At 43.8% G+C, this 13,922-nt stretch overlaps 1 protein-coding gene across 1 annotated transcript in view; it reads right to left on the bottom strand.

Moving 5' to 3' along the window:
• Nucleotides 1-13,922, bottom strand: part of GGT7 (gamma-glutamyltransferase 7) — a 43,689-nt gene that overhangs the window by 19,235 nt on the left and 10,532 nt on the right. Inside the window, exons 2-8 of the mRNA XM_081009243.1 lie at nt 13,628-13,854; nt 10,556-10,707; nt 6,554-6,671; nt 6,197-6,264; nt 5,868-5,941; nt 3,681-3,877; nt 712-799 (exon numbers count right to left, since the gene is read on the bottom strand). Coding sequence (XP_080865369.1) covers nt 712-799; nt 3,681-3,877; nt 5,868-5,941; nt 6,197-6,264; nt 6,554-6,671; nt 10,556-10,707; nt 13,628-13,854 — 924 coding nt within the window. The remainder of the gene's footprint in view (nt 1-711; nt 800-3,680; nt 3,878-5,867; nt 5,942-6,196; nt 6,265-6,553; nt 6,672-10,555; nt 10,708-13,627; nt 13,855-13,922) is intronic.

The following is a 13,922-nucleotide window of genomic DNA, read 5'->3' as shown; positions in this document are numbered from 1 at the left end:
ACAAACAGGTTAAAAAAACTGTCTGGGTTGCAATCCTAAAATAAACACAATGATAATGGAATCCATAATGACCAGGGATGATGGAAGCTGGATTCCAGAAATGTCCAGAGAGGGTACCATCTTGGTCAGCTCTGTGCTAGAGACTTTCATGCTATTCTATTCCTGTGGGATGTAGAAAAGCCAGATTGAATATACAAGGGTATGAGGCAGGGGAAAGTGAGATATTCACCAGGGATTACTTATTTACAATTCATGGTGTTTCACAGGTCTTAATTTCTGCCAGAAAGTTGGGCAGAAGAAAAATTAGTTATAAAACAAAAACACCCCAATCTATGCCAGATGTTTAGAAGGCTTGACTTGGCGCCACAATTAGTATTTGCATTACAGCAGCACAGGTGAAGTCAAGCCTTGTTTCCTTTTGTGAGGGTTTCATTAGCTACTGTTTTTTGAGGACTATGGGAGGCGGCAGCGGCAGGAGGGGTATACATTTTGATTAAACTTGGGGGAATCAGGGATTGGGCTTGTGGGTTTCATTAGGGCCTCCTCCTTTTACCCTGTATTCCAAGCAGGATACTAATTAGCAATAAAGTGCAGAAAGATGTATCTGCTTCCTAAACCTATTTTTTATAAACTTAAAATTGGGGGGACACTGGGAATCAATCACATGGCATAAAAGATGCCAACCTAGGTGTCATAGATGTACCATTTTACCTTGATATACTGTGTGGACTGGATTTTCCACCAAGACAGTGTAGTTACTGAAGTCTTCTTCAGACAAGGTGCCTCCAAAGTTAAGGACCTAGGCAGAAAAGGATCACAGCAATGTATTTTCATGCATTATGCTAGCAATATTTGAAATGGACATTTAAGCGTTGTTCAGCTGCCTAAAGAATTGCAGCTATTGATGGTTCCCGGTTTGGGGAGGGTCATGAGCAAGATACCCTCTGTCTCCCCTCTCTGAGAGGGCCAACCTTTCCACCAATTTCACTGCCACTGTCACAAATTCGCTTGCCTTTTCCCTCTGACTCCAACCTGCACAACCAGAGGGACTGCAAAGCAAGTGGAAGAAGATACTCTCTCTTCTTGTTACTGCTTGCATGCTTGAAGAAGGCAGGACCATGGGCAGCAACAGGGCAAGGAGGAGAAACAGAATGGACTGTGAAGCTCCAGAAGTCATCTGTGGGCTTCTATAGAGATGTGGGTCTCAGAAGATTCCCAACAATGCTGACTCCTGGTCCTGGCCCCAATTTTTATTCTAGATCAGTGGTTTTCAAAGTCTCTATGTTCAACGAACTCTTTCCACACCAACCTATTTGTTGAAGAACACTGACTTTGCAGATGATTCTGGGGTCTAATCTACAGTCTATGTGTGGGATAATCAATCTCATATAACCAACATGCTTTATTTGATTATAATCAATGCATGAAGGGGTTAAGACCATAGAGTAAGCTGTCCTGCCAGGCTTAGCTATGGAACTCATCCCCACATAACAGCCTATATTTCCATGCTTTACTTTGCTGCATATTTTGAGATTTTAAATCTCTGCTGGGGCTTTCTCACCAAAGAGTACTTGCCCAAACCTGCAACTAGGCATCCAGGGAATTCTCATTTTTATTACCCCAAGTATTCTATTCTTTGACCAAAACAAAAATCAACAGTGCACACACTAGTTAGCCCTGCATGTTGGACCTTAGAATACAACCAGCATTCCCTACTGCAAGGGAAGATAAGCTGTGACTGTTTTTCCCTAGGAAATTTGGATGTCACCATTACTAATCTGTAATCCTCATGAAGCTTACAAGGAATCCTGGCCAGAACACAGTTTGAAGCCCACCATTTTCAATTCATTTAAACTTGAATAAGAATCAAATCTTCTTGCATTTCCTTACTTACATCAGATTCTCTAGGACATATTCTGTGGACTACCATGAATATGCTTCATTTTCAGGATAGTTAAAACATTGTCAATATCAATGTGTTTGGCTTTTAAAATCCAAAATGATACTTGAATCCTGTGTTGTTTGGTACCATCCCTGCATTTTGCTTTTGTGTCTGCAAAGCTAATAGCTTGGGGGCTGGGGATTTAGAGCTGAAAAACTGTGCATGGGGGAAGGGGCTAAATATTCTGTTGCCCCTAACCAGAACAAAATCAGAATCTCTCCACAATCGTATCCATTTCAGCCTTTTGCTTCAATAATGCTATGAGATCAAGTGCTCCCACACTATTTACCCTAGTGCAGTGCCACCTGCATGTCTTTGACTCGAATGCCCACCGCTTGGTTTCAATGCCAGGTTCTTTATGACACATTGCCTCATCTCAGTTCCTTGTGTTCTTACAAGCATTTGATCCCTAGCGTTTCTTTATTCTATGGCAGCCATTTTATACATTTCGAAAAGGACAGAGGTAGTAAAGCGGGGATTAGGGCAGATTAGTTAAATGTAGATATCTGAATCTCTCTCTCTCTTGCAATGTCCCTTCGCCTTCCCAGGAAACAAAGAAGAGAGAGGGGAGGGGGAGATTTCCCCTGGGATTTAGCAACCTTCCAAAAAGCCGCTCTCTGTGTTTAGTGCTGCTTAGAGTTTTCAGAAATGCTGGTTAAAAAACCTTATGAGGGGTGGTGTGTGTGTGTGTGTGTGTGTGTGTGTGTGTGTGAGAGAGAGAGAGAGAGAGAGAGAGAGAGAGAGAGAGAGAGAGAGAGATGCAATGCACTTTTTTCCGTCGTGATTATTAAAAAAACAGGCTGAGGGGACCTGAAAAGTTGAAATCATGTTGCATCATCTAAATGCAGTATTTATGCCTTTGGTGTTCATAAGTGGGACCTGCACTGTGAAGTACTCCTGTTCAGTGTCCTGTTACAGGGTACTCCATTCCATCGCCCCTCCTCCCCATTTTCTTTATAACCCGAGTCCAAGTCAGCCAGCCTTCTATGCCTACTGAATATGTTCAGATCTCGTTAAGTAGTTTTGGGATTCACCTTTTTAGGTATCCCTCCCTGTTCACATCCTTTGCAGGGGCACTTCAGGAACACAAGGTATATTGCCTCATACCAAACGATACCTTTGGTCCACCTCACTCTCTTTTCTTTCAATCTTTATAACCAGCTAGTATCTACTGATGTTTTTAATTATGTTTTGTGGATATTCATGGACTGAAAGCAGCATGTTGAGGACGAGCGTGAACAATTCTGGACTTAGAAAAAGTATACAGTGGTACCTCAGGTTAAGAACTTTATTAGTTTCGGAGGTCCGTTCTTAACCTGAAACTGTTCTTAACCTGAGGTACCACTTTAGCTAATGGGGCCTCCCACTGCCGCCACACAATTTTTGTTCTAATCCTGAAGCAAAGTTCTTAACTTGAGGTACTATTGCTGGGTTAGCGGAGTCTGTAACCTGAAGCGTCTGTAACCCGAGGTACCACTGTATTTCCGTACTACAAATGGGTTAGTGTGTCACTGAGACTAAGCTGGCAGCCAGTGTCACCTCTTGTAAGTAAATAGGCAGGCAGGCAGGCAGAGACTGGCTGAGATTAGTGGGACAGCACCCTATTCACCCAAATGGTCCAGCCCCCACTACTTTCTAGGACATTCTGTAATGAGAACAAATCAGTCTGGTATCAATGCCTCTCTGGCATCAAATGCACATAACAATCCACACAGAGAAAAGAATCGGGTTGACTCACCTCTGAAATAATCTCTTGTGTTACATTTCCGCTGTAGAAAGCTGAGACCCCTGCCGACCCCAGCAAGTCGAGAAGAGCAGCCAGGTCTGGTCTTCTCACAAACATGCCAGGCAACAAGGGCTGGCCATCTGGAAGGAAGGTCTCTCTGAATTTATCTGAGTAGTTTTGCTCTTCCTTCATTTCTTTTATAGCCGTTGCTACAACAGTGAGAGAGACAACAGAAGGGTGAGTGGAAATTACCGCAAAAGATGCTCAGATCAACGTTTTTGGGGGAAAGGTCTAGGAAGACTGCCCACACAGAAAGGATCTATAGCCTGCATGTGTTGAACATGCCCATGATTAAGGTCTTCAGCAAATATGGCCCTTCTTCAGAGGTAAAAACCTTGGTGGTGGTGGTGCCTCATTTGCTGAACGGCTTCTGCACATCTACCCCCTAATCACCTACTTTGCCAGCATTTATGTGCCAGGTGTTAAGACTGTTCTTTTTGCCAGGTCTTGACTGATAATTGACCAGCTGAACTACTGTACTTTTCTGTCTATAACATACCCCATGTATAAGACACCCCCTATTTTTGGGGACTCAAATTTAAGAAAATGGGGGGAGATGGCACAGAGTTGTTGAGACAACCCAGGGTTGTTAAGCTTCTTTTAGGGGGGGTTGCCAAAAATCGCTCACCAACACACATTGCAAAATCCGACTCCCGTCTGTCCCATTGCCCGCCCAACTGCCGGAGTGTCAGCCAATCAACAGCAGCCATTGACGCAGCAACAAATAACACGCACAACACACAATAGCTGCTGACAGCCGCGGCAGCAACCAATCAAACGTCCACCCTATGCGCTACCCATGTATAAGATGACCCCCACTTTTTGCCATGATTTTTACAGGAAAAAACATAATCTTTTAAAGGTAAAAGTACTGTATGTTGCTCTATGCTGCCTTCTGTTTAGCTGCATTTTGTGTGGTGGCAGTGTTTGGGATTCATCATTTTGCTTTATGATTATATTACTTTAAATGAGAAATGAATAGGCTGAAAAGAGTTTAAACAAATATATTTGTGCACATGCATGAGTGAGAAAGAGAATGGAAATATGTGTGTGAGAGAGTGAGAGATTTTAAGTATATGAGGGTGTCTGCTGTATCCTATATTGCAGGCTACTATGGTATGGTTCATAAATACATTTAGAAATAAGGGCTTTTCCCTGGTCCCAGATGACTGTAAGCAAACATTCCCCATCAGATTTTGCCACCATTGGATCAGGAAAGCAAATCATGGACCAGGTGCTGCCCAGACATTTTTGAGAACTGGACTGGCACAAGCAAATCATGTCTTCAGCCATTTTGTTTCTTAAAGCCCCCATATAAAAGCACCTGAAAACTACTTCAGTGAGGTGGAGCTTTATGGGGAGAAATGTAACGCTAGAACTTTCCTGTAGCAGCCTTTCAGTCCAGTTGTGTGACATTACTCCACACTAGTGGTTGTCAAGGATGCTTCCAGACTGGCTATTTGGGGTTTGGATTCAATCACACACTGGCATCACATGGCACCCTAAATTGCACATCTGGAAAGCTGAGGTCACTACACAAGGAACCAGGGAGGGAAAGAATTGAGAACAAGATTCTTTGGGGCACTTCCACACAGTTGATATTTTCAGGCGGGATTCAATCACATCCTGGCAAATTCTCAGGTTGTACAATTATGGTTGACTGTGAGGTGTTGGGCAATAATCCTGCTTCCACAAAAAAATCAGCCTTTTGCAATGAGGGAAAGGGCACTGGAAAGTGTGGAGTGACACTTGCTTGGACACAATATTGTCTAGCCTTCCCACAGTCGGAATGAATACACTTTCAACAGCCAAAGTCATCAAATCTCCCAGCAAACAAATCAAGATTAATGTTCATTAAACAGATAACCTGGAAGCACCCTAAGAAAAGATGACGTAGAAAAAGGTGGAAGGAGGAACACCTAGTACATTCCAGTTCTGAACATCATAGCTGAGAACAAACATTCATATTTTTCAATGGCACTTTAAAAAAAGAAAAAGAGGGGGGAAAGTATGCAGGTTTGGGCCTGTAGTCTCAGCCTGCAAAGTCTGAGGAATTTTGCATTTTCTAAGATCAAATCATGTGAGACAACGTGTACATACAACCTCGCTTTGCACCTTTTGTTCCATAAATGCACTCACCTAAATCATGTGTGACATTGAATCCATCCTGGGCCACATCTGCAGCAAGGCCCAACAACTGTCTCCATGGCAGTCTGGCAAACACAGAAACATGCATGACATGGCAGCTGGCAGATAGCTATATAACAGTTAAAGATTGCTGCATGTGTTGCAGGTGAGCTGTCTTTGAAAACGGAATAAATTGCCGTGTGATTGTAGCCCTTGAGTTCCTTTACAGGAAAGGCAGGATATAAATGTAACAATAAATAGCACACCATTATTACATGCATGCATCAGTCCTCCAACTGGAGCTGAACAACAGAATGCCTGAGCAGAGAAAATGTTCATACCTCCCATAAGACTGATGTGCTTCATGAAGTCCTTTGATCATGCCTGGAACACCAACCAGAAGACCTGGCTGGATAAAAGGAGGAACAAAGGGAAGCGTAAAAAGAAAACCAAAAATGCCAATTGCACTATTGAAGCCGAATCTCTCTTAAATAAATAACATAAATAAATCTCCAGATGGAAAGCAAGAAGAGCAATGTATTAAGGAGATGAAAGTTTTTTAACAGTTGCAAGCCCTAATGGGCTCTGGAAGAGGAAAGTGGGGTGGAAGATACCAGAACAGGTAAGTTAACGGAGAAGAAATTGAGACAGTTACCAACCAACTACCCCCCCCCCATACAACAAAGGCTCTCTCGCACCTTTGTTTCCCAAGCCTTCCTAAGGCTCTCTTCTTGGATGCTGAAAGGGGCCGTCTCTCGGAAATCAATCACCCGGCTCTCATTCTTCCTGATGTCATGGACCAGCATTACTCCTCCGCTGCAACAACAGAGTAATACCAGTGAAACACACATTGAAAATTGCTTCAGCAACTATGGAATGACTTCTTCCTAGGCTGTGTTCCAGTACAAACCATTGCTACAGCATCTTAAAGTAAGCACAATTTTAAGCCTCGGCCCAGTATACCTGCAGGAGCGTCTGCACCCCCATCGTTCAGCCCAGACACTGAAGTCCAGCTCTGAGAGCCTTCTGGAGGTTCCCTAATTGTGAGAAGTGAAGCTACAGGGAGCCAGGCAGAGGGCCTTCTTGGTAGTGGTGCACCCCATCAGATGTCAAAGAGTTAAACAACTACATGACTTTCTGAAGACAGCCCTGTATCAGGAAGTTTTTAATATCTGATGTTTTCTTGTATTTTTTGCATTCTGTTGGAAGCTGCCCACAGTGGCTGGAGCAACCCAGTCAGATGGGCAGGGTACAAACAAACAACTGTTCCATCATTACACTAAGCAACTGCACTGTGTCCAGCTAAATGGTTCTGCTAGTGTAAAGCCTTTAAGCAGTGCAATGGAACTTCCCCACTGCAAAGCAAGCATCTTTTAAAGCAGTTTTCATTAAAATTGGGGAAGAGACGGGGGGTGGGGTGGAGAGATCTGGGTCCCAGCACAAAAGATCTGGGGTTCAGTCCCCTGGCTACCCTCTAGCAACACCCCTCTTAATCTGTTTGTTAATCCTTTCTAATGGGTATTAGTGACAAAAAAAAGTCAAGGACTTATTACACAGGTAAGTGGTGAGGAAGCCAACAATTAGGTGTGGGGAAACTTAGATCAATATTTTTAAACAGAACCATGGAGAGGCTGTTTTGAATGCAACTGCACAAGTCGCATTAGGCAGTTTTGCAGAGAGAGGTACAAAAAGATTGTCTTTTATGCTTGTGCGAAACTATTCAGATATCTTGTTTGCTGAGACCTGTTGGTATAAGCCTGGCAAAGGATAGAATCATTGGGTTGTAGCCAACAAGTTTTACTCAGTAAACCCATTTAAATTAATAGACCTAAGTTAGTCATGTTCATTAATTTCAGTGGGTCTACTCTGAGTAGGACTAGCCGCGAATGCAACCCATTAATTCAACCACAACATGATATAGAAAGAAGCATTGCTGCTTTTTTAGAGGTTCTGTACCTTTAATAGGTGCAGGACAATGTTATCAGCTTTCCCCGTCTCTTCCTACTGAGAAAGCCCTTCCTCTCTGTGCAGCTGGTGGTGTAAATCAGTGCCTTGGCCTTAGGGGCTTTGTGTTCATCAACAAGTCCATCACAAAACCAGGTGTGATGCCAGCATAGAATTGTAACCAAAGAACTTTGCCCTTCTGAACCATCCAGTTCCCTTCCTCCAGAAGTACATATTTGTGTCGTCACTAGTTGTATAACCAAAGCATAAATCAATGATGCGGACATCCATCTCCACACCCAGTCACCAAAACAAAATGCTAACTTTGTGCCTGGGCGTTGCCAACTCAAGTAGACAACTATTTGTTGTGTGCTCATTGCAGCCCGCTTTGCGTCAGCTGTAGACCTGGGAAGTGACTTATCCCTGTCATTAATTTTAAAAGCTGTTTCTTGATACTGGACCCTGAAATTTAAGGACCTTTTGAAATCTTTGGGCCACCTGGAATCGGATGAAACAAGTGTTTCTGCGAATAAGAAGTGCACTTCCCTTGTTGAGGAATCACCAGAGTTGGCCTGTATACTATAGCCAGAGGGCAGCAATTACAGTTCAGAGACTCTTATTTCCAGACCATCAACAAGAGCCAAATTTCAACACCTGTTCTTTTACATCTTCCTATAGGGGACTCCTTTGCAAGCTGTCTTGGGGGGGGGTCTCTTGAATGAAAAGTGGCATAGAAATAAAATGGAAAATCCATGCTTTCTGCTGAATCGGAATGAATGGCAAATGGGACTGTGGATGAGCTTAGTCTTTAAGACCCTCTTCCTTGCAATTGCTTTAATAGACTAACTCTGTTACCCCTCTGAATGTTGTTATACAGGTCAAGCTTTCATCAGAGTACTGTAACTGGGAAACATGCCTAACAAGCACTTCTCTACTTAAACTGTTGGTGTTCACCTGATACTTTAATCCCTGTTTAAAACAGAGCAACTCTATGCATTAAATCAGCCAGTACTTAACCTTCAACTAGCCTTAGCGTTGTGATAATTTTGGTTGCTGTTCTTTTTTGCTTTTGTTTTTTGTCTTACTCCTGAACATATGTTTTGATTAAGCAGCTTGGGTGGCAAACTAGGGTTTCCAGTTTCAACAAAGGTTTTCTCAAATTCCATCTGATGGGCTGTTATTGAGTGTCTCTGTTTATGTAATATGCTCAAGAACTTCCTGGTGTTCTGGCTATCAAAACACTTGAAATCTCTCTTGCATAAAACCTCTTTAAAACAAATATTCTGATGGCTGAAAGGAGGCCACAGCTATGGGCAGAGGGCCAGGTGTTGAGGAGGTAAAGGTTGATGAAATTTGCAGTTGAATCTGGCCTCTGGAGTGCAGAATCTCCCCTCGCTTGAATAAATGGCAGGGATGAGCAAACTGTTCCAGACGGACACATGCTTGTCTTTTGGAGGAAGATGCATGGCAGTCCTTCTATGGCGCTATACCCAACTGACCTCCAAAGCCACCTTCAGAGTCACAGAAACCTGTCTCTGATCTGCACAGCTTAGAATACCAGGAAGTACCAATAAAAACCTGACAGTGGAGATTATTTAATATATTATCATCCCAGGCCATTTTCCCAGGTGACCCTATCCTAAACTCAACATACGTAGGAAGCCTCTGCCCTACGATCTGTTAGAACAATGGGTTGATCCACACGCCCTTTTTACAAAGGCGTACCTAAGATCAGCCTCACTGACAGAAGCAAAGAATAGGTTGCCTCCTTTCAGTATAGAGCAGGAATGAGTAATCTTTTCCAGCCAAGCAGCCACATTCCCTTCTGGGCAACCTTCTAGGAGCCACATGTAAATGATAAGAAGAATCAAAGGCAAAACTGAGCAGAGCAACAGGTGTGCACTTTACCTTTGTACAGTAAACTAGTTTATGTACAAATTCAGACATTCCTCTCTCTCCTTCATCCAGACAAGCAAAGGCACTGTCAACATTCAAGGAACCATTCAAGCCAGGCAAAGACACTCAAGGAAGGTGCAGAGCAGGGGAGGGTTTGTGGTGCGGCAAGATTCCTGAGGGCCAGATAGAGTGACTTGGGGGCCACATTTGGTCCTCAGACCTGAAGTTTCCCACCAGTGGCATAGAGTGGCCAGAGGTCACTCCCAGCACACATTTTCTTCTGCAGTAGAAAGCAAATAGTGAAAGGAACTGGCAGCTGCCATTGCCTTTCACCGGCCATTGGAAGAAGGAATCGTGTTCCCTTTTCCCAGAGGACAATATAAATAACTGTGGGCACGATGTCACACATTTCCTCATTTAAGACGGCGATGTGTGAACCAGCTCTTGAAGCTTGCATTAATTATCATTCATTAGAACAGTTTATATGGCACAGTTATTGGTTCAGTAGGGCACATTTGCACAACTTTTTTCCTCCACAATCCAAAGAAAAAGAGCCAGTCAAAACTTGCGGAAGGTTTCATTCAACTTTCAGGCTGCCACATGAGCCTGAATTTGCCACATGCAAATCTTAAAACCAGCATGGACTTCCGCACCACCACCTCAGCCAAATAAGGCCCATGTGAGAACAACAAGACCGATATCACCGTGGAGCATTTGCAAAGGTCGCTTCTCCAACAGTCGTAGGAGTTTGCCCAGCAATGACAACAGAACTCTCTTTTCTGATGAGGGCCTGGAGGCTTCCCAGGGTGACACAACAGGATGAAAAATGATAAGCAAAGGAGATTGTGGTGAACACCTACCCACCAATGCCGGCCGTGTGAGGGTTGATGATTCCTGAGCATAAGGCTGAGGTGATGGCTGCATCCACGGAGGAGCCTTGCTTGTTCAAAACCTCGATCCCCAGTGCTGTGCAGCGAGCAGCATCAGTGACTACGGCACCTTGATGGAATATCTGTGGGAAGTCACATTATGCGACAAAAGCTTCATGTGCTGGGGACTAGGTAGGTCCAGAAAGGTCCAGCCTCCATCATGTGTTTATGTTAAAGAAAGGATGGGACCCTCCAGACGTAGCTGGACACCAATTCCCATCAACCCAAGCCAACATGGCCAATGATCAGAAATGATGGCCGTTGTGGTCCTACAACAGTTGGAGGGCAGTGCTTTTTTTTTCTTTCTAAAAAATGTTTAGGGGTACTCTCATTTTCCTACTCATATTGAAATACTGCGCCTCAAAGTGGCCAAACTTAGATTCACAAAATGTTTAGGGGCATGCGTCCCCCCCAGAAAAAAAGCACTGCTGGAGGGCCACAGGTTTTTGTACCTGCTTTAATGCCCAAAGAGAGCAACTTACTTAGGACTTTACAGTGGTGCCTCGCAAGACGAAATTAATTCGTTCCGCGAGTTTTTTCGTCTAGCGAATTTTTCGTCTTGCGAATCACGAATTCCCATAGGAATGCACTGAAAATCAATTAATGCGTTCCTATGGTCAAAAAAAGTCCAAACAAAGCCAAATTTGGTACAACAACCTCCCCAACTGTTGCAAACCCCTCCCCAACTGTTCCCCCAGCCCCTCCCCAACTGTTGCAAACCCCTCCCCAACTGTTCTCCCAGTCACCCAGCACACAGAAATTCAAATCCAGAATTTTTTTAAAAAAACAGCAGAGTGGCCCAGTGGTCACAGAAAATCACAAAAATGCAGAAAAAACCACACAAGCTTCCAGATTCCTGCAAACCCCTCCCCAACTGTTCCCCCAGCCACCCAGCACACAGAAATTCAAATCCAGAATTTTTTAAAAAAAACAGCAGAGTGGCCCAATGGTCACAGAAAATCATAAAAATGCAGAAAAAAACCACACAAGCTTCCAGATTCTTGCAAACCCCTCCCCAACTGTTCCCCCAGCCACCCAGCACACAGAAATTCAAATCCAGAATTTTTTTTAAAAAACAGCAGAGTGGCCCAATGGTCACAGAAAATCATAAAAAATGCAGAAAAAAGACACACAAGCTTCCAGATTCTTGCAAACCCCTCCCCAACACCAAGTCCTTGAATTCCAAACACCCCAACCCAAAATCCAAAAACCCCCAAAAAAGTTTTAAAAGCTTAACTTGGCTGCAAAAGAAGTTTTGGAAAAGCTTCAAAAATCACCAAAGTCTTTAAAAACCTCAAAAAAGGCTACTATGTACACTGCGTTCTATGAGTTGCTCCTTGAAGTCAAGTCGCAACTGTATTAACGGTGTTAAGAAAAAGGAAACAAACTTGCAAGACATTTTCGTCTTGCGAAGCAAGCCCATAGGGAAATTCGTCTTGCGAAGCAGCTCAAAAACGGAAAACCCTTTCGTCTAGCGAGTTTTCCGTCTTGCGAGGCATTCGTCTTGCGGGGCACCACTGTAGATTGTTTTCACAGGTAATGCTATTGACTGCTTTTGTCATGAATCATTACTGAGGAATCATTCAGATAGAGGCTGTATGTAGCAGATGGGTCATTCAGGTCATATCATAAACAAGTCACTGGCAACATTTTTTTTGGGGGGGGGAAGCTTGTCAGTTTTTCCACAAGAAAGGTAAATCCAAATTAAATGGAGAGAGAAAAATAGGGAATGGCACTCTGATGCAGCACGGATCCCACAATAACCACCTGTCTGGAAGCACCTCGAATATTAACTGAGATACAGGAAGCGAAAGAGGTTCTCTTTTGAATTGAATGCATGTTTTGAGCCACAGTGAGGAAAGAGAGCCAGTGTGGTGCAATGGATGTTAGACTATGATAAAAGAAACCAATCGTATAGTGAAGAGACCATAGCTCAGTGATAGAACACATTAGTTGAATGCAGAAGGTCCAGATTCAGTCCCTAGCGTCTCCAGAAGAAAGGATCAGGTGGTAAAGAACATGAAAGATCTCCACCAGGGACCTTGGAGACTTCCTGCCAGTCACTGGCCTAGATGGACAAATTGTCTGACCTGGTATAACGCAACTTCCTCTGGTACTAGTTCAGCTCCCTGTTTATCCATGAAGCTCTCTAGCTTTTCTTGGGTCAGTCATAAAGATGGGATAAAAATACAGGTGAAAACGTTTCAGCTCTAGTACAAAAGCATTAGATGTTGCCTCTGCAGGAGCAGGAACAATAGTGTTGCAGTGGGACCCATCCATCTTGCGTAGAATGTGCCCGGTTACATTTAGGGCTTATTCACACTTGACTTTCCTTTATGCTTTCCAGGCATGGTCCACACTTTAAAGCTCTGTGTCTGGGTTTCTTTTCTTTTCTTCCCCCAGAGCTTTCCCCATGAAAACACACTCTTTACAACTGAACTGGAGCAAATGGCAATCCGCGAAAAAGCTGTTTGTCGTGCTTCAGCTTTGCAGGGTGGGTTTTCATGGGGAAAGCTCTGGGATGGGGAGAACACTTGTACACAGAGCTTTAAAGCACAGACCTGTGCCTAGAAAGAGCATGGCAAAAGGTAAGTGCAGATATGCCCTTACATGCTTAGAGCAGCGCATGACAGAGAGGAACCCGCACTGGGAAAGTGAGGTTCCGATGTGCGGCTCACCCTTTGACAAATGGTGCATTCAAAGTGCTTCATGCTCATGGTAAGTTCGCAACATTGAACGCTGCTGGTAACTATAGTAACTATTACATTCACTATTATAAGCAAGTAGTTATGCAATTTGTAGTTGATCTCGATCTGGCACAGTAAGAGAAGTGTGGCAGTTCCCAAAACAGCACTTTGAATCCCGCTGCTGCATGCAAGAATACATCATGATTAACTGTAGCAAGCAAAATTAGAAGCTACCATTATTCGTGAAAGGCAGGTTCTTCCTACTTCAATGCAAGCTTCCCTATCAAGAGAAAAACAGTCAAATACCTCTTCTTACCTGTGGGTCTCCAAAGTAGATCTGCATGATTAAGGCCACCGTGACTCCTGTAGCAAACGTTAGGCAGGCGGTGATGATCACAGTCAGACCGTCCTGGCGACAGCTGCAGTCCCCGGAGAATGGGTCCTTGCTGGTCTCCCGGAGGGGCGAGACGTCCTGGCTGCCCATTTCCGATGAAGATGAAGGCAGGCGCTGAAGGCGAGCTGATTTTAAGAAGGAATCTGGATCTTCATTCACAAAGGAGAGAAAAGCGACAGACACAGGAGTGAGATGCTGAAAAACTCAGAATCAAAAT

This window comes from Podarcis pityusensis (genome assembly GCF_964106645.2).
Source record: "Podarcis pityusensis genome assembly, chromosome: 6".
Taxonomy (NCBI): Eukaryota; Metazoa; Chordata; class Lepidosauria; order Squamata; family Lacertidae; genus Podarcis; species Podarcis pityusensis.
Note: the sequence above shows the minus strand (reverse complement) of the source record. Positions and strands in the feature narration are given on the sequence as shown.